We start from the raw sequence: 22,686 nt of genomic DNA, 5'->3' as shown, positions 1-22,686 counted from the left end.
CGCCAGGGCGGCAGGTGGGCATGGCACTCAGCCATGATGGAAGTTTCCCTGAGGACAATCAGCAGAGAAGTGACAAATTATAGTCTTTAGATGGATATTCATCACTGAGAGGAATGAGGCAACTCACTCCTGAGAGCAAGTAACATTTAGATAGTAGCTTGTGACTAGAAGGGTTACAAGCTTCCCCTCCCCCCCAAAAAAGGAAAACTACATTCTGTAGAAAACAGGAGTCTTTAATCCTTAGCATACAGGTGGTGTGTGACTATTTCTACCATCCCTGACTACAAAGCTGTATAAAGCATACGGAGAATTCAGCAAACCAGTCCTCAATCAAGTTGTGACAGCCTCGCCAAGTTGTGTCCCCTTCCACAGGGCTACAATTACAGCTATAAATTACATCAGAAAAGTACATTCTGAAACTGCAATAGCTATATGACCAAACTGGTCCCAATTAGCCCATGCACCAGTCCTCAAGTTTGACTCTATAAAACTGGCTTTATTAGGAGTGAACAAAAATGGCTGAACTTTTTGCAAAAGTAAGAAATTTCACATTTTCATTGCCCTACAACTCATTTCTTGGCTAATTTACTTCAGACTCCCTACATGTATTTTCAGGCCTAAAATTAAGCATGTGAATTTTCAAGCCAAAAGTTTCGCTGATAAACATAAAAGGTGGTCTAAAATTGAGACCAAGACGGCAACCTTAGAAAAACACCCCTAATACCCAAGCCCAGATGGAGCAGAACCCATTCCATGCTGGAATGACAGCATGAAGCTGGGCTGGCCCATCAACCTGTGTGCCAAGGAAACAGACGCTAAAGCCATTTCTAGCAAGTGCTCAAATTTGTCTGATTGCACAGATCCAGCTCTCTCCCACTTAATCCCCAAACCAGATAGGAAGACCCAGCAAGAAGCAGTCTGGATTTCCCAAGCCCCACCCTGCTCTCTCAGCCACTGCTAAGGACTCCTCAAGCAGCAGGGAAATCTGCACCGACTGTCTGTTAAAGTGCATGGAGGAGAGAAAGTCCCTACCGTGCTACTGCCTTAGTCCTCAGGGCTCTGTGTCCTCAGATGTGCCAGCCACAAGGTTTAATAGCACTTAAAATAGCCCCGCCAGCTTGAAGCTGTCCATATAGACTGTTCTATTTCAGGCACATCCAACTTACCATTAGATCCAGCCTCAGAGTAATCCAGCTTCTACATTCACTCCTGACATTTACTCACTGCTTTGGCTATTTGCTCCGAGGCAGCAGGCAACACAGGGGCTGTGTCCACATCAGTGTGTTTACCGGCTTTTTCAGCACAACCCAGTGACACTAGATTTGGTTACAATGGTGCTGCTAAACAGCCACTACATTTGCTAACACAAATACAAGCCTTGAGGCTTGTTCAAGACACCAGGTACCTCTTGCAGCTCATCCCTTCAGAGAGCAGAAACTCACCCAGGTTTCCCCTCAGGAAGATACCAGCACTGCCCCTGTTTATATCTCATTTCCCATCTCCTGCCATTATTCTGTTCAGCTTCTGTGCCAGCTAATTTCAATTCCCATGATGCTTCTTTCTTGCACACACCTCACCACGCCCTCTGCAGGCAGATCATCCAAGAGTCTCCAGACAGCATCATCTTGTGATCTGGACAAAGTACTGGGAGCAGGAAGATGTTGAGTTCCAAATCACAGCTCCGACTGATTCCCTGAATGTCCTTCTCTGCATCCATTTGCCCTTCTATAAAATGGAACAGTACTGACCTTCCCCATGGAGCGGGGGCTGAGAGAATTAATGGGTATGAAGTGCTTTTGGGATTAGTACTAAAGTTACAGTTATACCAGTATCCCCTGAATAATGACCACAGACATTACACCATCTCCACAGCCTCATGAACAGATACTGAACCTCCTGTACAACACAGGCTACACGCCAGCTTTCCCGCCCATCCCATTACAGACTTCCCTATGTAATTCCTTCCCTTTTCCAGTATCTCTAGCATTCACCAGAAGAGGTTACCACATAGAAGACATAAGTCCCCTCCCCCAGATTCCCAGGATACTCCATGAAGTCTTATTTGCTGTTTGTTCAAAGCTCTCCGGGAATCTGTGAGGGCAGCTGTGACATGCATAAGATGCTCAGGACTCACACAGAAACCTGCTATAAACAGACATCATGAAGCCACACAAGACAACTGAACTGCTCAGGAGAAAAAAAAACCACCTCTCTCAAACCACGGACATGTCTAACCAGAATGACTGGAAGTGAGGGTTTGCCAAACACCTGTTCAACCTCAATGCATCCCATTCACCTCCCAAAACCTCACTAAATCCATCATTAGAACTCACTCCCCTACACACAACTAGTACTTAGCAACAGGTTCACTAGGTCTCACTGCGGGGGCTTCCCCACTCAGCCTGAGCAAGCAGATCCAATGGGAAAGATTAATCGCAGAACTGCAGTGAAGACATCTGGGGAACAGTGAGCTGGGGAGCAGGGGAAGTTGCGCTTAATTCCTCGGGATTCATCCAAATTTAGTTTTTTGTGGAGGTGGGGGGGAGATTTTATTTGATGTTTCAGGTCACTGACACTAAAACATTTCAATGAGTGTCTGATCGTAATAAGATACATACTTACACCTAACAACATTTACATCACATTGTATAATGACCATACATTTTAATCACCACCCTTACCCTTCCCCCTCACCACCAAACTATTTAAACATAACCATCATGTGATACATGTTTATCTTTAACCACTGATATTTTAACTGTATTGGGACGTTGAATATTTCTAGAAGGGGAAGCGTTTCAGGAGCTAGAAACTATAGGAAATTAGAAGGGGAATGCAATTCAACTATTGTTTATAGGAACAACAGATCACAAACGGATTATGCTAAAATGTTATTAGTGCAAATGCTGGACTATCACCTGGAAAGAGACCTGAAATTATCAGCTACCACAGAGCCTTTTCAGAAAGTTTTCTATCAGTAGCCTGGCAGAGGCCAAAGGTCAGAGTAGGGTCATACTGCAAGATACCAGCAACCAGGTGCTTTTAGAGAGGTAAGTAAATCCCTCAGCATTGGCTGGGCCCTGCCATGAAGAGAAACCCCCACAAGCTCCCTGCCCGGTAACTAATACATCTGCCACACAAGCTCAGGAAGCTATTCTGAGAAGGTTAGAATCAGATGTTAATGGAGTTTTCCATATAAGCCCTATGTCAGTCCACCCCATGGGAGCCAGTGCAGGACTGGTCCCTATGGAAGTATGTACTTAGTCCTAATTTTAAGTGATGGGGTTACCTCCACTTTCCTTAGGAGACTTTCTCCAATCGGATACATCTCAGACTTGTCTATACTTACAGCTAGATTGGCACTGCTGCAACTGATGCAGTGGTGTCGATTTAGCGGGTCAGGTGAAGACCCACTAAGTCGATGGCAGAGTGCGCTCCCATCAACTCCTGTACTCCAGCTCCCTGAGAAGAGTAAGGTAAGTTGGCGGGAGAGCGTGTCCCATACAGCAGTGTCTGCTCCGTGCTGTGTGTAAGTCGACCTAAGTTACATCAACTTCAGATACGTAACTTATGTAACTTAAGTAGCGTAACTTAGGTCGATTTACAGCTGTAGTGTAGAACAGCCTTCACTTTCCAGAAGTCTTTCCTGAGATTCAGACCACATTTGTTTCTTGATTTCAATTCACATTGCCAAGAACAAGCAACCTGATAGGCCAGATAGTATATGTCATAGGCTCCTATGAGATGTCTGTGTAAGAACAGACTAAGGACCCTTCTGGATGCCTCTGAAACTGGGAGCAATCAAAGATAAAGAAAGATGTTTAGTTTGGAAGAGAGGAGATTAAGAGGGAATACATTAAATATTTGAAAGGCTGCCATAGGGGGAAAAAAAAAAAAAAAGATGGAGAAAAGCTGTTCTCTCTTGCCACAGAGGGCAGGACAAGAGGCAATGGGTTCAAACAGATTTAGATTAAATCTCAGGACACACTAACTATAAGAACAGACACCTAGGGAGATTGTGGAAGCTTCTTCCCTGGAGGTTTTCAAAAGGAGGCTGGAGCCATCTGTCTTGGAAGGTTTAGACACAACAAATCCTGTATCTTGGCAGGGGGCTAGACTAGACTAGATGACCCTTGCGATCCCTTTTAACCCTATGATTTTAAGAGTAAAAAGTCAAGTTAAACTAGTCATTTCTTGGCTCTGCCCTTTCAGATAAAGCTCCACCAGAAGGTGCGAAGAGGAACATCATGTCCCAGTGTGGCAGCAATGTGTGTTTTCCATTAGGGAAGAGGAAGCTAACCACCTTGCCCCATCCCCAAGGTCCTGTTGCTACAAGAGGCCCAGCTACTGGGGTCCACTAAGTTTTGTTACAAGAACATACAAAAGAGCGTCCATAAGCGCCAATCAGACGACCTTTCAATCCATTTGCCAAGGCACATGCCCTTCTAATTTCAGGACAGGGGACACAGCGAGGAGATACTGACCTCCACTGAGGTACATATCAAGAATTTATGATCCAGGAGATAAATAATGACCGAGGTGAACTGAAGATCAACAAACCTTGGTGATAGAAACTGAAACGAAAGGCCGATCCCCATGGGTTACGGGCATTTTGAATGTCTCCATCACGATCACCACCATGGATTTCAGAAGTGGGACCATTTTTCCTCTGAAACCAATAGGAGAGACGAAGTCAGAGGATCTGGGCTCTTGCTGAAGCCAGCCATGGAAGTCAAATTGGATTCATTTTCAAGAAACAAAACCCCAGGCCACACACACCTTTATCCTACAGAGGGTCATCAAATAAGTAAAACCCACGAACCGGAGGGAGAGGTTTATCCATTCTAGTAACTAAGGATGCAATTTTCAGAAATACCCGAGTGACCAAGGAGCACAAGCCCCCTGAAACTAAACACAATCACTTAGGGGCTTTTGAAAATAAGTCCCTCCCTATCGGCTTCATTTACATAGACTTGTATTTAATTTTCCAACCCAGACCTCTATGGGCCCCTTCTCAGATTAGATACCACATATGAGACCAGCCACTTCCCCAGACCAGCTCCTACTGCCCACCAGACACCCTCACCACTCATTCCCTGCCACACCAGAACCTCTGCCACGTCCCAAGGCCAGGCATACCAATGCCTGCTGCCATCACCAAGAGCCCAGTGACCGGCTATATCAGAATGGAGCCTCAGCAAGCTGCCCCAGAGCAATCCAGCCTGCCTGGCACCACCGACACTCGCTCTGCTCCGAATTGCAATGCAGCAGACACATGGCACAGAGGCACCGGCTCTCTGCCTGCCCCTCTCCTGCAGCAGGGCACCGGCTCCGTCCCCCCAGAGTCCCAACCCTGCTCTATCAGCAGCAGGACACCAGCTCCCTGCCCGCCCCCCAGCCCCCACCAGGACACCGGCTCTCCCCCCCACCCACCAGGACACCGGCTCTCCCCCCTCCAGCCCGCCCACCCCCCACAGCAGGACACCGGCTCTCCCCCCCCACAGCAGGGCACCGGCTCCCCCCCCCCCACCCCCAGCAGGGCACCGGCTCCCCCCCCCACCCCCAGCAGGGCACCGGCTCTCCCCCCCCACCCCACCCCCAGCAGGACACCGGCTCTCCCCCCGCCCCAGCAGGGCACCGGCTCTCCCCCCCACACCCCTCCCCCGCAGGACACCGGCTCTCCCGCCCACCCGCCCCCTCTCCCTCAGCGCTCCCGCCCAGCGGGCACCAGCCCCCACGCTACCTGCCGGGCAGGCGCGGCCCGCGACGGGCGGGGACGGGGCTGCTCCGCGCGGCTCCGGTTTAACGGCCGAGCCGCCACCTGCCAAGAGCCAGCAGCACCGCCCGCAGGGGCTCGGGCCTAGTGCGCGTGCGCAGAGAGCGCGCCGCGGGGCAGCCTGGGACTTGTAGTCCCGTGAGCCGCCCTCCCCGCGAAAGACAGAGAGAGCGAGCGAGAGCTCGGTACGGGGTCCTCCCCCGCCCGGCCCAGTGCAGTGCGGGCTGCCCCCCCCCCTGCTCCCACCCCGCCAATGCATCTGCCCCCCAGCCCTGCCCCCCACCCTGACCAATGCCCCTGCCCTCACTTCTCCAGTCCCTCCCCGCCCAAGGCATCAAGCCACCAATGCCCCCTTCCTCCCCATGACTTACCCCAGATATCTCCCAACGTACCGCCCCATACGCCGGTACTCCCCTCCCCTATACCACACTGCCCTCCCATTCCCATTCCTCCCCCTGGACGGGCACAACATGTCACAGGCGTAGAAAGAGGGCTGGATACTTTTTTACTGATGAGATTACAAGTGTGGTTGACAACGCTTTACTGTGATGACATCATATACTTCTTTTTCTGTAAGGCGTATGACTTAATACCACATGATATTCTGATTACAAAAACAGAGTTACACAACTCAATGTGGCACCTATTAAATGGGTTACATGCAGACTGAAAGATCTCAAAACAGTCATTGTAAACAGAGAATCAGCATCCAATGGTGTGTTTCTAGTGCAATCCCGGGGGGGTCTGTTCTTGTCTCGTGCTAGTCAATGTCTGTATCAATGATTTAGAATCAAATATAAAACCATTGCTGGCAAAGTATGCACATATCACAAAAATGGTGATGAGGTAAATAATGTTAAGGACAGGTTGGTTCTACAGAGTGATCTGGGTAGCTTAATGAGCTGTGCTCAATTGAACAACACAAGATTTAGTACAGCTAAATACAAGGTCATACAGTTAGGAACAAAGACTGTAGGCCATCCTTACAGAGTAGGGGACAGTATCCTGGAGTGACTCAAGAAAAGGACACAGGGGTCAGAGTGGAAATCAGCTGAACCTGATCTTCTAGTGTGATGTGGTAGGTAAGAGAGCAAATATGATCCTTGTATATATAAGTAGGGGATGTGTTATTACCACTGTACATGGCAAACAGAGCCCATTACTGGAATACTGTGTCCATTGTATATGTCCACACTTTGCAAAGATGTTAACAAATTGGAAAGGATTCAGAAGAGAACCACAAGAGTGATGAACAGACTGGAAAACCTGCCTTACGGTGAGAGACCAAAGAAGCTCAATCTATTTTATTTCCACAAGATCAGTTTAAGAAGTGGCTTATCAGTTATCACAGTCCATAAGTATCTAGTGTGGGGAAAGATTTCTGATAGCCAAGGGGTCTTTAATCTAGCAGACAAAAACACAGCAATATTCAATGGCTAGAAGGTGAAACTGGAGATAGGGAGCACATTTTTAACAAAGGACCACTGGAACAATTGATCTAAGGATGTGGTGGATTCTCTGTCACGTGAAGTCCTTATATCAAGACTAGACATGTTTCTAAGAAAGACACTCCCATTCAGCAGGAATGGGCTCATAAGGATGCCCATACTATATCAGACCAATGGTCCACCTAGCCCAGTATTGTGTCTCTGACAGTGTCCTGCGCCAGATGCTTCAGCAGGAATGAACAGAACAGGACAATTTCCCATCCCGTCACCCAATCCCAGCTTCTGTCAGTCAGAGGTATATGGGCATCTGGAGCATGGGGTTTCATCCCTGACTGTCTCGGCTAATAGTAAATGATGGACCTATCCTCCAGGAACGTATCTAGTTCTTTTTTGAACCCAGTTATGCGTGTATGTAGTCAAATAAAGGAATCACTGGGTGACATGGTGCTGTGCAGACCAGACTGATCATATTGGACCCTTTCTTTTCTTAAAATCCACAAACCTGTGAAGAAGAATATGCAGAGTTGTCACAGTAAATATTAAAACCAAGAGTTTTGGAAGCAATATACATACACGCTGCTGCTTCGGAGTACAGGCCAACCTCTGACTTCAGAAGGAAACGTTCACTGGGGTAGTTGTTCCGTAACTACCCCTCAGCGTATCGAATGGGTTCTGGGGGGGGTGTCCCAGGGGGCAGGGAGGGCAATGGAGGACTCTGAGGGGATGATGAAGAGAAAGGGCCACGGGGGCTCTGAGGGGAGGAGGGTGATGGGGAGAGGCCCTGGGGGGCTCTGAGGGGGGGTGATTTGGGGAGGAGGAAGATCCAGGGGGCTCTGAGGGAGTGACAGGGGGAGGAGGGAGGGGCCATGGGGGGGTTGAGGGGGTTATGGGGGAGGGGGCTGGGAGTGACAATGTAACTACAATACCCACAAGGCCTGTCTGTGACGTCATCCCTATTGGACAAATCCGGAGTTCCGCGTCCGGTGGGTAAAGCAGGAAATCTCGCTCCTGCCTGGAGACCGGGAGAGACCCCGGCCCGGATTTGGTGAGCTACCCCTGCCGGCAAAGGGGACCTGGGGGGACAGCACGGGGGTGTTGGGGGGGCCTAGCATGGGGGTGTGGGGGGGCAGCACGGGTGTGTGTGTGTGGGGGGGCCAGCACGGGGGCGTGTGTGGGGGGGCGGGTGGGGGGGCCCAGCACGGGGGCGTGTGTGTGTGGGGGGGCGATTGGGGGGGCCCAGCACGGGGGCGTGTGTGTGTGTGGGGGCGGTTGGGGGGGCCAGCACGGGGGCGTGTGGGGGGGGCGGTTGGGGGGGCCAGCACGGGGGCGTGTGGGGGGGGCGGTTGGGGGGGCCCAGCACGGGGGCGTGTGTGTGTGTGGGGGCGATTGGGGGGGCCCAGCACGGGGGCGTGTGTGTGTGGGGGGGCGATTGGGGGGCCCAGCACGGGGGCGTGTGTGTGTGGGGGGCGATTGGGGGGGCCCAGCACGGCGGCGTGTGTGTGTGTGGGGGGGCGTGTGTGTGTGGGGGGGGCCCAGCACGGGGGCGTGTGTGTGTGGGGGGGGCCCAGCACGGGGGCGTGTGTGTGTGTGGGGGGCCCAGCACGGGGGCGTGTGTGTGTGGGGGGCCCAGCACGGGGGCGTGTGTGTGTGTGGGGCGATTGGGGGGGGCCCAGCACGGGGGCGTGTGTGTGTGTGGGGCGATTGGGGGGGGCCCAGCACGGGGGCGTGTGTGTGTGTGGGGGGCCCAGCACGGGGGCGTGTGTGTGTGTGGGCGGTTGGGGGGGCCCAGCACGGGGGCGTGTGTGTGGGGGGGCGGTTGGGGGGGGCTCAGCACGGGGGGGGGGGGGCGAGGCCCAGGGCTGGAAGTCTGTGTGGGGGCTGGAGCTGCTTTGACCCAGTCCCCCTGTAGGCTGAGGCGCTGGCGCATGGCCGCGGAGCTGGTGGCTGCACGGACGATGGGCCCCGAGCGGATCTGTCCCAACGAGCATGAGGAGCTGGGCCCGCAGGAGGTGCCTGAGGGAGCCCTGGACCCCCCCGGAGACTGGAGCAGCGAGGAGCCCGAGGAGGAGGAGGAGGAGGAGGGTGGCAATGGCTACTTCTACCAGCCCCTGAGCCAGGATCCAGATCTGGGGTCGTGGGACCAGGGTTCGCTGGCCCCTGAGGGGATACCGGGCCCTGCAGAGACAGCCCCTGGCATCCAGGAGCGATTGCAGGTCACATGGGGATGTCTGTGTGGGGGGAGTGTGCAGGGCAGATGGGGTGCACTGCTGCCATCTTGTGAACGTAGTATGAGTAAAGTGATACAGGCCCTTGCTGGGGTTTGTCTCACCATGACATGAGGAGCTCTGTCCCTCACGTGTTTTTGGGGAAGCAGAATCTGAGAGCACCCGGCTCCCCCTACAATGCCCTGTAAGCCTAGGGGCACTAAACTGCATCACTGGACTCATGCGTTCTAGTCCCAGCTCTTCCACTAGCTGCTGTAAAAGATGGTTACTCACCGTTGTAACTGTTGTTCTTCGAGATGTGTTGCTCATATCCATTCCATTAGGTGTGTGCGCGCCGTGTGCACGATCGTCGGAAGATTTTCTACCCTAGCAACACCGGCGGGTCGGCTGTGGAGCCCCCTAGAGTGGCGCCTTCATGGCGCTGAATATATACCCCAGCCGACCCGGCGCCCCCTCAGTTCCTTCTTGCCGGCTACTCCGACAGTGGGGACGGGGGGCGGGTTTGGAATGGATATGAGCAACACATCTCGAAGAACAACAGTTACAACGGTGAGTAACCGTCTTTTCTTCTTCGAGTGCTTGCTCATATCCATTCCATTAGGTGACTCCCAAGCCCAACTTAGGTGGTGGGGTCGGAGTGAGACATTGCTGTGTGCAAAACCGCTGATCCGAAAGCAGCATCGTCTCTGGACTGCTGCACTAGTGCATAGTGAGCTGTAAATGTGTGGACTGATGACCAAACCGCCGCTCTACAAATGTCCTGGATCGGAACATGTGCCAGGAAAGCAGTCGAGGAAGCCTGGGCCCTCGTGGAGTGAGCGGTGAGGTGCGGTGCTGAGACACCTGCCAGGTCATAGCAAGTCCGGATGCAAGACGTAATCCAGGAGGATAGGCGTTGTGAGGAGACCGGTGAGCCTTTCATTCGGTCGGCCACTGCAACGAAGAGTTGCGTCGTCTTTCTAAAGTGCTTTGTGCGGTCAATATAGAAGGCCAGGGCCCTTCGTACGTCCAGGGAATGCAAACGTTGATCCTGGCGAGTGGCATGTGGTTTGGGATGAAAGACCGGGAGAAAGATGTCCTGGTTGATATGAAAAGGAGAAACCACCTTAGGGAGAAAGGCAGGATGTGGACGAAGCTGCACTTTATCCTTATGGAAAACTGTATAAGGGGGCTCGGATGTAAGCGCCCTGAGTTCAGAAACGCGCCTTGCTGAGGTGATGGCTACAAGGAAGGCTGTCTTCCAGGATAGGTACAAAAGTGAACAGGTGGCCAGTGGCTCGAATGGAGGACCTGTGAGCTTGGAGAGAACCAGGTTGAGGTCCCACGTCTGAACGGGCTGACGTTGTTGTGGGTACATCCGGTCTAAGCCCTTGAGGAATCTAACGACCATCGGGTTAGAGAATACCGAGGACGCGAGTTCCCCTGGGTGAAAGGCCGATATAGCGGCCAGGTGAACTCTAATTGAAGATATCGCCAACCCCTGCTGTTTTAGGGAGAGGAGATATTCCAAAATGAGAGGAATGGGTGCCTGCAACGGGGACATGGCTCGTTGTTCGCACCAACAGGAGAACCGCTTCCACTTGGCCAGGTACGTGGTGCGTGTTGAGGGCTTCCTACTGCTCAGCAGAATCTGTTGGACAGAGTGCGAGCATTGCTGCTCTGCCTGGGTGAACCATGGAGCAGCCACGCCGTGAGGTGGAGTGATTGCAGGTCGGGGTGACGCAGCCGGCCGTGGTCCTGAGAGATGAGATCCGGACACAACGGAAGCGGGATCGGTGTCTGAACCGAGAGTTCCAACAGTGTGGTGTACCAATGTTGTCTCGGCCACGCTGGAGCGACCAGAATTACCTGTGCCTGGTCTCTGCGCAATTTGAGCAGAACCTTGTGGACCAGAGGAAACGGAGGGAAGGCATAAAACAGGTGGTCTTTCCAGGGAAGGAGAAACGCATCCGAGAGGGAGCCCGGAGCTCGACCTTGTAGGGAGCAGAACACGTGGCACTTCCTGTTGTCTCGAGATGCAAACAGGTCTATCTGGGGAAACCCCCACTTTTGGAAGATGGAATGTATGATGTCCGGACGGATAGACCACTCGTGCGTCTGGAAGGACCTGCTGAGTCGGTCCGCTAGAATGTTCTGGACTCCAGGGAGGAACGATGCCGTGAGATGGATTGAGTGGGCGATGCAGAAGTCCCACAGGCGAATGGCCTCTTGGCATAGAATTGACGAACGTGCTCCTCCTTGCTTGTTGATGTAAAACATGGCCGTGGTGTTGTCGATGAGAACTAACACACATCGGCCACGTAGGAGGTTGAGAAATGCCTGGCACGCCAGGCGCACCGCCATCAGTTCCCGAACATTGATGTGCAGGGCTAGCTGGGGTGCAGTCCACAGGCCCTGGGTATGGTGTTCGTTGAGATGGGCGCCCCAACCCAGAGATGAAGCGTCTGTGACCAGGTGCAGGGAGGGTTGTGGGGCGTGAAATGGCATCCCCTCGCAGACCACATTGTGATCTAGCCACCAGGTGAGGGAGGTCAGGACCGAGATCGGGACCGTGACCACCATGTTCAGGCTGTCCCGATGTGGTCGATATATTGACGACACCCAGGTCTGGAGTGGGCGAAGCCGAAGTCTGGCATGCCTGGTTACGTACGTGCAGGAAGCCATGTGACCCAGCAGGGTAAGGCACGACCTCACCGTGGTAGTTGGGAACGCCTGGAGCCCTTGAATGAGGCTCGTGATGGTGCCAAATCGGTTGTCTGGCAGGATGGCTTGTGCACGTGTGGAGTCTAGAACTGCGCCTATGAATTCTATTCTCTGGGTAGGTTCTAGAGTGGATTTGTCCTTGTTGAGTAGGATGCCCAACTCGTTGAATGTGTGCACTATTATGTGGACGTGAGCTTGAACTTGCTCCTTGGTGCGACCGCGTACCAGCCAGTCGTCTAGGTACGGGAACACCTGTATCCCTTGCCGACGAAGGTACGCTGCCACGACAGCCATACATTTCGTGAACACTCTTGGGGCCGAGGATAGGCCGAAGGGAAGGACTGCAAATTGGTAGTGCACCGCGTTTACCACGAATCGCAGGAAGCGTCTGTGAGGTGGGTAAATTGAGATGTGAAAGTATGCGTCTTTCATGTCGAGGGCGGCGAACCAGTCTCCAGGATCGAGGGAAGGGATAATGGCCCCCAAAGAGACCATGCGGAACTTCAACTTTACTACGAATTTGTTGAGTCCGCGCAAGTCCAAGATGGGCCGCAGACCTCCTTTGGACTTGGGGATCAGGAAGTAACGGGAATAAAATCCCCTGCCCCTTAACTCTATTGGAACCTCCTCTATGGCCCCCATGGCCAGGAGCGTAGAAACCTCCTGTATAAGAAGTTGCTCGTGAGAAGGGTCCCTGAAGAGGGACGGGGAAGGGGGGTGGGGGGGGGGATAGAAGAAAACTGGATAGCGTATCCCCTCTCCACCGTGCGGAGGACCCAACAGTCCGAAGTTATAAGGGACCAAGCGCGGTGGAAGTGGGAGAGACGATCCTGAAAGGAGGAGGCTGGATCCTGGGGGATGACTGGGGCGCCGTCCTCGACCGCACCTTCAAAAGTTCTGTCTAGGACCTGAAGGTGGTCTTGGTGGCCCCTGGTTCTGACCGGGTTGAGGGCCAGCCCATCTTCTCCTACCACCTCGCCCTCGCCTCCGGGCCGAGTCTTGTCTCTGACGAGGCGGGGGGGGGGGTAGAAGCGCTGAGGCTGCGGCCTAAATGGTCTGCGCTGAGGGCCCACAACATGCATCCCCAGGGAGCGCATGATTGTTCTCGAGTCCTTGAGGCTCTGCAGGCGAGAGTCCGTCTTGTCTGAGAACAATCCATGTCCCTCAAAGGGCAGATCCTGTAGGGTTTGCTGCAGTTCCGGAGGCAAACCCGAAACCTGAAGCCAGGAGATCCTGCGCATAGCGATACCCGAAGCCAGGGTCCTCGCAGCTGAGTCTGCTATGTCCAAGGAGGCCTGCAAGGAGGTCCGAGCCACCTTCTTGCCCTCCTCTACCATGGCTCCAAACTCTTCCCTGGACTCCTGGGGAATCAACTCCTTAAACTTCCCCATAGAGTTCCAGGAGTTAAAATTGTAGTGGCTCAGTAGCGCCTGTTGGTTCGCCGCTCTAAGTTGCAGCCCTCCGGCTGAGTAAACCTTACGGCCAAACAAATCGAGCCGCTTAGCCTCTTTTGATTTAGGCGCTGCAGCCTGCTGGCCGTGGCGCTCTCGTGCATTCACTGATTCCACCACCAGTGAACACGGTTGGGGGTGGGTATACAAGTACCCGTAGTCCTTAGACGGGACAAAGTATTTCCTTTCCACCCCTCTCGCTGTGGGTGGGATAGAGGCAGGAGTTTGCCATATCGTATCCGCATTCGTTTGAATCGTGCGGATCAGGGGTAACGCCACCCTCGATGGGGCATCCGCTCCAAGGATATTCACGATCGGGTCGTGCACCTCCACTATCTCCTCCGTCTGCAGGTCCATGTTACGGGCCATCCTGCGCAGAAGATCCTGGTGAGCCCGAAGATCTATTGGAGGTGGGCCTGTGCACGATGTGCCCGCCACTGCCTCATCCGGAGAAGAAGAGGAAGATGTCTCCGGTGGAACAGGATCCAAGGGCTGGTCCTGGTCTCCCTGTTCCTGGGCTGGAGCATCACCTGTGCCTGGGTCCAGGGCGTCAGGTGGTGCGGACCCAGAAGCCTCCATGCCCCCTGGCGGAGGCCGAGAAATGGTGGACTCCGGGGCCCCTCTGATGGAGTGACCGGAGCGAGAGGTCGAAGCAATTGGAGCCCCTTGTGCCTGATGGTACGCCCACGGGGTCCAAAACGACCAGTGAGATGGGCCATGAGAATGGTCCCCTGTCGTGTCCTGCCAATGTCCCAAGTCCTGTTCCTCGGCTTGCCCCTGAGGGGGGTATGCCGATCTCGAGAGGTCCTCCGAGGAGTGGGACACCGATCTCGATGGCCACGGCGGTGCCGAGAGCGTTGAGACGATTCCCATTGGCTGCGGTGCCGCACGGTGCCGGTCCGGAGATGATCTATCTCTACGCGGTGCCGGCGATCGGTGCCGGGACCGCGACCGGTGCCGATGACCTCGTCGGTGCCGGGAGTCGGATCTGGACCTCGACGAGGACCTGGAGTATGCCCGGTGCCGGGAGCGGCCTCTCGACGTCGAGCGTCGACCGTAGCGGTGCCGAGAACTACGTCTCGACATTGATCGGTGCCGACGATCATAGCGGTGCCGAGACGTAGAGCGGTGCCGCGAAGAAGATCTTGGCCGCGAGTACGACCGGTGCCGAGGCGATATTCGGTGCCGGGACTGCGAGCGGCGTGGGGACCTGCTTCGGGACCTGGATCGGTGCCGAGGTTCCAGCCCTTGCGATGGAGGGCGCATCAAGGCAGGTTTCCCCCTCGACTGGACCGGGCGAGTCAACGGTGCAGTCGGTGCCGGTGGTTGAGGCGGTGCCGGCTCCGTGAGAGCTATTAAGTCTCTCGCCGCCGCGAAGGTCTCTGGAGTCGACGGGAGGCACTGTATCACCGCCGGTCTCGGTGGAGACGCTATCTGCACCGGACTCAACGGCCTCAGCGCCGGAGTCGACGGTGCTGGAGGCACCTGTTTCCGGTGCTCCACCGGCGGACGCGGCTCTACCCCCGGCACTGGGGGAGCCGTCGTCTTCGGCACGGATGTCCCCGTCTTATGGGCTTTTTTATGCCCCGGGGATAATGACCGGCGCCGAGGCACTGCTTGCGGTGCCGACGAGGTCCAGTGCCGGGGAGGCTTGTCTGACGCCACTCGCGTGGTCGTCATAGCCGGTGCCGCCGGGGCACTGCGCACCGAGGTGCTAGGTGCCGGGGCCTGACTTGTAGATGGAGCGTCCGGACTAAGTGCCGCCTCCATCAGGAGTTGCCGGAGCCGAAAGTCCCGCTCCTTCTTGGTCCTTGGTCTGAAGGCCTTACAGATCTTGCACTTGTCTGTTTGATGGGACTCTCCCAGGCACTTCAGACAGGAGTCGTGCGGGTCGCTCGTGGGCATAGGCTTAGCGCAGGAGGCGCACTGCTTGAAGCCGGGAGCGTTGGGCATGAGCCCGGCCCCGCGGCCGGGGGAGAAAGGGGGAGACGACCCCCTTAATCCCCTGAACTACTTAGAACAACTAGAACAACTTTTAAACTATTTAACTATTTAACTATAAACACTATAACTATAACTGTGATACAACAAACTAAGCTAGGGAGAGTGGAGAACAGCTAAGCAGCGCTCCACAGTTCCAACGACCGTCAGGGGCGGTAAGAAGGAACTGAGGGGGCGCCGGGTCGGCTGGGGTATATATTCAGCGCCATGAAGGCGCCACTCTAGGGGGCTCCACAGCCGACCCGCCGGTGTTGCTAGGGTAGAAAATCTTCCGACGATCGTGCACGCGGCGCGCACACACCTAATGGAATGGATATGAGCAAGCACTCGAAGAAGAACTATTCCTTGCACTTCACATCCCGTATGAACCATGGACTCCTACTGCTGCCTTGGGGCTAACATATCGACCCCCCTTTCCATAGACAGCATAAATGAGCTTCCACAAGGTCACTTCTGGCAAAGCTGGAAGTAGAGCTCTGATCTCTGCAGCTTGGCTCTGTTACATTATCTACTCTGTGTCTCTCCTCCCCCCAGGCTTTCCGAAAGAATGGTCTGTGACCCACACTAACACAGTATGGCTTGGTCACCTTTTAGCAGTTGACCCCAGAGAAGTTGATGGCTCCATGCTAAGAGAGCTTGTTCTTAGCTCGAGTGGTAGAGGCTTGTGCATTTACGTGTACAGAGCCAGGCTTCAGTCCCTGCAGGCGATATTAACAGGGCGGTTCGGTTGTTGTCAAATGTAATTGCCAGAACACAGTCTGCTCCTGGAGGCAGGAAGAGAAACCAAGAATCATGCCTGTAGTTCCACTGCTGCAGCCTTTCAAATCCGTGTGTAACCCGCTGGTGACCCGTGTGGTGCCTCCTTGTAAGGGCTGGTCCATAGAGTAACAATGTGCTTTGTCTCTCATCAGCTGATCTGTAGCTGGCCTGGTAGAGGGCTGTGCTGTGGCTTTGGTTTGAAACCTGCTGATGACGCATGAGGTGATACAATATACACGGCAGTAACCATTGGGCTGATTTTATATTGCATAATAGTGTAGTTAGAAGTGAATTGGGATGTTGTGTTAATATTGGCTTTGTTACTTCTGTAGTGTTTGCATTGTGGTTAATTGGAGCGGGCCCTTCATGAAGTGGGAGTGGCAGGTTTTTGAGAGTGGTACGTGGGAGACTGCCTGTGTGTGCAGAGTGGCAGACCCTGCCTGTAAACTCCCGAAAGGACAGAACTTGATTTAATAAACATCTTACCAGAAAATAAGCCACGTAACTAAAGGTGCAACATTAGAGCTTAGTGGGGTGGGCTGACTGCCTCAGAGCATTGGTAATGAGCTGTAGAGCCTTCACCTGGAGGTGTCGTTTGACTCCTGAGCAGTTCAGCAAGTGTGAAAAGTGGATGTTTATTGTATAGATAAGATGGGAGGCGGGTTACAGACACAGTTATGCTTTGCACTAGTTTGCAGGCTCTTCAGGGCCAGGCCTGTCTCTTGCTATGGTTGTACAGCTCCTTGCACAATGGGGCCCTGAGCCTTGTTGGGTTCTTTAGTGACAGCTCTTTCAGCAGGGCCCAGAACTGCATTACTCACTCTAAACCTGTCAGCACGGATTGTGGCACACTGAGGGAGGGAGGAGGGGACGTTAAATCAAGACAGACCAAAAATCCTGACTTAAGTCTTTTAATAAATCTCATGATTTTGGAGATCTGACTTGCGATTCTTTGGGTTGGCAGTCCTGGGGAGCATAGCGAGGGTCTGTACAGGAGGATGGATGCAGAGGGAGACCATGTTTCTGCCCTAGGCTTTGCTGAAACTTGTGAGGATTTTGTTATGCACCCCAGATGCTGAGGCTGCACCTGCCGGACCCCCCTGTGGATAGCGAGGAGGAAGAGGAGGAGGACGGAGCTGCAGCTCAGAGCAGCCGAAGTTCCATCCCCATGGATCCAGGTAAGAGAATCCCCTTCCCTCTATTCTAGACTGAAGTGGCATTTGTTGGGGATAGAGAAAGAGGCAGCTCTCTCATGCTGGGCGTTGTATCAGCACCAGTACCTTGCTGCTTGGAGGTGGAGCAGAGCTCCCAGAGCCTGGCTGTTTGAAGGCTTTGGGCCAGGGCGCTATCTCTAGCAGCAGCAGCTGGTCTCATGCTCTGACTTTGTTTGGCTCTAGCACACGTGGAGTTGGTGAAAAGGACGATGGCTGGCGTGAAGCTCCCTACCCTGGGGATCCCTGCATGGGCCAGCGAGATCTCGGATGATCAGTGGACGGCTATGGTGCAGCGAACGCTGCAGGCCAGGCAGAGTCTCGGCACCTCTAGGCCGGAATGGAAATGAAGTGCAGAGCCAGGGTCAGGTCCCTATCAAGAGAGCTGAGTACAAAGTGCTACCCTGTGCACTTTAACCTCGGGTTATGTATGGGAGGCAGACCACCACCATCCTTCTCTGGACGGGTCAACGACCTCCCCCGGCGCTGAAGCGCTAAGATGCTCAGTTTGTCTCCTACTGAGGAAATCTGTTTCCTTGTCTCTTCCTGTCCCACTCCCGGCTGTTGGATAGTTTGTCAGTTATTGTGGTGTCCTCATGCTAGCCCAGTAGTAGTTCTCTGCCCCCAAGGAACTGGACTGCCTTCGTAACCTCCCAGGGCAGAGCGTTATTGTCTCTAGCCAGGTCTGTCTGTGAGGAACAACAGATCTGCACTAGGTGCCAGTGGATCACAGTGAGAGAAAGGGTATTTCCCTCCTCACCCATGCATGTGCTGCCCCCAAGTGCTGTAGAGGGCAAACAGCTGTGCTGTACCATGTCACAGGAGGTCGAGTCCAGGGTGTTGTCTTTTCAAGAGATCCATTTTATTTAGTTCTGTACATACAGGGACATCTGTACAAAATCCAACACTTTCATACTATAATGCTCTACTGAAAATAAAGTACACCATATGTACATATGACCTGTAAGCAGTTTAATACTTGTGTCCAGGGGGTGACTGCATTGTTTAGTTTTGCTTTTCCCTCATGGGGGGAGGGGCTATGTGAGAAGTGGCAGAGGCAGCTCCAACTCTGTGCGAGTGGGGAGGGCACAGGCAGAATACTAGGAAATAAATGTTGTACAAAAGACAACAGCCTGGCAGACAGTTACCAAGGGCCGTGTCCTGGTTGTAATTCTGTCGGACGATAGTTCTGCAGAGGTGCTGCATGCACTCACCCCTTTCTCACACTGCCCCACCTTACACATATAGGACACGGGAATGAATAGGCAGCAAACAAAATTTAAAGTTAAAGTACTGAACACAAACTTCCCTGCCCCCTAAGAAGATTAAGAAGAGGGCTATGTATTTGTCTAAGTCATCCAGCACACAATGCTCCGTTCCTGTGCTGCAGGTACAACCCACCCAGGGAGTGGCGCTGTCCTGGTTAGACATGGAAAGTTTCACTGCTGCTCACTTCAGGACAGGCACCAGAGCCCACCCCCAGGAAAATCCTAGCCTGCAATGCAGCTACAGCCTCCATCTCTTCTACAGCCAAACCACTTCTCTACAGCGTTCAGGCCATCTACTCCCGCTGCACTCTCCAGTGGGGCAGTGCCTGCTCCCTGGAACCTTCTGGAGCAGTTCAGGGGTGGGCTGACAGGCAGCTTGCTAATGTGTGTTACAACCAAGGCCAAGCTGACTTCTTAGTTCTTCCCCTTCCATTCCCTCAGCCCAGTGCCCCTTTCTGCTCCACCAGTGTCATAAAGGGCTCAGCCACCCATCCCCACAGACTCTTGCCTACCTTCCTTGCCCCTACTCCAGTATAACAGCTGCTATGTAGCCAGTGGAGGTGCTGGGCCAGGTATGTGGTAAGTGTTAGCACCTGGCTCCATGCTAACACACACACTCAAAGTAAGCAGTAACCTCCCCAATCTGATTCATGGATCCAGAAGAGACTTGAAGTAGCCCCCAGCGTGAAGCAGACAGGAGAGGCTGTTCTGTTCAGGGCTGGGAGAGACGAGAGAAAGATCTCCAAAGGATTAAAGAACCTACTATGTAAATTACCATCCCCTCCACCTCTTCTGGGGGAAGACAAGCACATCTAGCATGAGGGAATTCAAAAGAATGTGGATGAGCCAGGGCGTGGAAGGAATGACTTAGGAAAAAGCTAAATAGGGCGAGGGGGAGAGGAGATACCTGTGAAGGGTTTAAACAAGAGGAATATAACATGAGTTAGGGGTGGGAATTAAAAGTAGGAGCAATGGGGTGAAGTTAAGGAAGGAAAAACAGGCTGAAGGTCAGGAGTGCGAAGTAGGAGGCTAGAGCACTGTCTCCCAAGGGGAACCCTAGCAGACAGACACCCCAGAGCTGGAGCAGGGAATACCCTTAGACAGGCAGAGCAGACATGATACTCTAGGGTTTTCCCATTTGGAAATGCAGTTAGGGCTTTAGTGGGTTGGCCGGTGCTGTCAATCTGTTATGAGTGGGGCCAGTATTTGTTTAAAGGTTCAGCGAACCCACTCACGCCCTTTAAAAACTAGCCTCCCCAGGGCGACAATGTGGAGAGCTGTGATACAAAATCGAGTGCTCAGGAGAGAAACACCAAAACACTGCAGCACCCCGGCCAATAGCAGCCATAGATTACCTGCCAGGGTGAAGATTACCTACCTGGGCTATTGGCAAATACATTCCTAAGGATGAAATAGCATAACTAGTCCCTTCTATGCTACAAGAGAACGAACAGCTGCACAACAGACGCGAGAACTAGCCTCCTACATGGCCAGCGTAAGGTGCGCCTTGATCAACACCTGCAGGAGCTACAGATTCCAAAATGCAGAGCAACAGAATGCTTCCAAACTTAAAGTGGCCCAAGACGCGCCTATCACTTTACTGCCAGCGGCTCACAGGAGCGAGGCTACTAGCACAAGCTTCCTGGACCCGACGGCTGGCGTAGCCATGGAGCAGCGGATGCCCCCGTGATATGGTAACGAACCGAGGCTAGCACAACTTGGGGTTGAGTATGCAGACACATGACAGAGCAGGGACACATGAGTCACGTGCCCCTGGAAGAGCATGTTAAATTCGGGCACTTCAGTACTCGAAATACAGTGACAAGTTTGAGGGAACTTAAGACGGGAGCAACAATGGTTGGAGGAAGTGACAATCTTTCCTCATTAGAGTTTGGCCAATAAAAACCTTTGGGGGATGGGGGAATCATGCTAACCGAAGAAGGGAGAGGGTAATTATTTGAGGGGGGTACAAAGGAATATGAGTAATAATGTGCTTACATTCAGAGACTGCAGAGCACTTCACCCAGAAAAGGATTAGCCCACCTTATGGTGGGAGTGGGAGAGAACAGACTGGGGAGATTCAGTTAAGTAAAGGAAAAGTTAAGGTAAATATCTGTTCTTGCCAAGCCAGATTATTAACCGGTAGAATCACCTCCCATCGAGGACAGTTACAATGCGACTGGAAAAGGCCCTTGAGAATTCACTGTAGTGAACAAACCTGCCCTGTGGATGGACTTGATTCAACCAACCGAGCCTCTCTCCGCTGTCATGGCTACGGGTCTCTGATGCACAGATGGAGCAGGGGTGGGTGTGGAGGATGGTCCGTGGCACAGGGCCTTGGGCTGTGTGCAGAACCATGCGATGAGGAATCCCACCCAGACACTGAGCATTTGGGGGAGGCTTTGGTCCTGCGTCAGTAAGTAGCAGGGAATGGAATGACTCCTGCTGGAATGATGTGAAAATGGACTGGCTGGGCTCCCTTTGCAAACGCACACACAAAACAGCGTTAAAGGAAAAAGCAGGAGGATGTGACAATGCAATGAGATACGAGGTACAATGTAAAACCAAATCTACCCTGAAAGAATGAGAATGGCGTGGACAGGCACAGCTCACCATGTTCATTCCCTAGTTATACATTAGAACCAAGTGCATTTCTGGGTACCCCTGGGGGGGGGGGGGAATGGGGGCCAGGCCTCCCAGGGCAGCTCCCTAGCCCGTCAGAGCGCCTCTTGGCTTGAGGTGAGGAATTCTTCTGCTCTCTTGTGGGCCTCCAGGGCTTTTATAGTGTAGACGTCCTGAGGAAGCTCAGATTTCCGACGCAGCAAAACCTTCTCCTTCTTGATGTCTTTCAGCATCTAGAGACAAAGCCCACGGTCAGCGCTCAGCTTCAGGAGATGAACTAACCTCCCACCCAGCGAGAGTCCCAGGCCCTTCACTCTCACCCCGATCAACTTTGAGCGTCTCCCCTTTCCCCAGCCCAGAGGGAACAGAGGGGGCTCTTGCTCATGTGAGAAGAGACAACAGTGAGCAGTAACAGCAATGCTCCACCCATCTGCCTATGATTAAGGAAGCCCTGCTTACTGGGGAGGGATTCTGCCTACTACCCAGAGCCACATGTGGCTCTACCAAATTCATGGTCCATTCTGGTCTATTTCACAGTCATAGGATATTGAAAATTATAAATTTCATTCAATCATATTTAAATCTGAAATGTCACGGTGTTGTAATTGTAGGGTCCTGACCCAAACAAGAGATGTGGGGGGTCGCACGGTTATTGTACGGGGGGTTCACAGTACTGCTTCCCTTACTTCAGTGCGGCTGCTGGTGGTGGCGCTGCCTTCAGAGCTGGGCAGCTGGAGAGTGGCGGCTGCTGGCCGGAAGCCAGCTATGAATGCAGAGCGGCCGCCAGCAGCAGCGTAGAGATAAGGATGGCCTGGTAAGGTATTGCCACCCTTCTGCGCTGCTGTCTGCAGAGCTGGGCCCTCAGTCAGCAGCTGCCACTCTCCGGCCGCCCAGCTCTGAAGGCAGCAGCGCAGAAGTCAGGATGGCCTGGTATGGAATTGCCACCCTTCCTTCTGCGTTGCTGCTGGCAGGGCGCTGCCTTCAGAGCTGGTGCCAAGCCAACACCTGCTGCTCTCCGGTCGCCCAGCTCTGAAGGCAGCACAGAAGTAAGGTTGGCAATAGTACGACCCCCCTAAAATAATCTTGTGACCCCCTGCAACTCCCTTTTGGGTCAGGACCCCCAATTTGAGAAATGCTGGTCTGCCCTGTGAAATCTGCATAGTATCGGGTAAAAGCCCACAAAACACCAGATTTCATGGTCCGTGACGCGTTTTTCATGGGT

General features: G+C 53.4%; 3 protein-coding genes across 4 annotated transcripts in view; 1 reads left to right on the top strand and 2 right to left on the bottom strand.

The window, feature by feature from the left end:
- The window catches only part of KLHDC3 (kelch domain containing 3), a 32,080-nt gene extending 26,225 nt beyond the window's left edge, over positions 1-5,855 (bottom strand). The window contains exons 1-2 of one of the 2 annotated variants that reach the window (XM_054022013.1): positions 5,744-5,855; positions 4,561-4,669 (exon numbers count right to left, since the gene is read on the bottom strand). The gene's annotated coding sequence lies outside the window, so the exon portion shown is untranslated. The remainder of the gene's footprint in view (positions 1-4,560; positions 4,670-5,743) is intronic. The other variant, XM_054022014.1, reaches the window with a different exon arrangement.
- Positions 5,856-8,171: 2,316 nt separating this feature from the next.
- Positions 8,172-18,534, top strand: MEA1 (male-enhanced antigen 1). Its single transcript, XM_054022016.1, has 4 exons — positions 8,172-8,269; positions 9,134-9,437; positions 17,436-17,541; positions 17,761-18,534. Exons 2-4 carry the CDS (start codon positions 9,150-9,152, stop codon positions 17,922-17,924), a joined length of 558 nt encoding a protein of 185 aa, XP_053877991.1. The 5' UTR covers positions 8,172-8,269; positions 9,134-9,149; the 3' UTR covers positions 17,925-18,534.
- PPP2R5D (protein phosphatase 2 regulatory subunit B'delta) overlaps positions 18,415-22,686 on the bottom strand; it is a 43,285-nt gene continuing 39,013 nt past the window's right edge. Inside the window, exon 16 of the mRNA XM_054022010.1 lies at positions 18,415-21,697. Coding sequence (XP_053877985.1) covers positions 21,560-21,697 — 138 coding nt within the window. The 3' untranslated portion in view covers positions 18,415-21,559. The remainder of the gene's footprint in view (positions 21,698-22,686) is intronic.

This window comes from Malaclemys terrapin, chromosome 3 (genome assembly GCF_027887155.1).
Source record: "Malaclemys terrapin pileata isolate rMalTer1 chromosome 3, rMalTer1.hap1, whole genome shotgun sequence".
Taxonomy (NCBI): Eukaryota; Metazoa; Chordata; order Testudines; family Emydidae; genus Malaclemys; species Malaclemys terrapin.
This window is presented reverse-complemented; position numbering and strand designations above follow the sequence as displayed.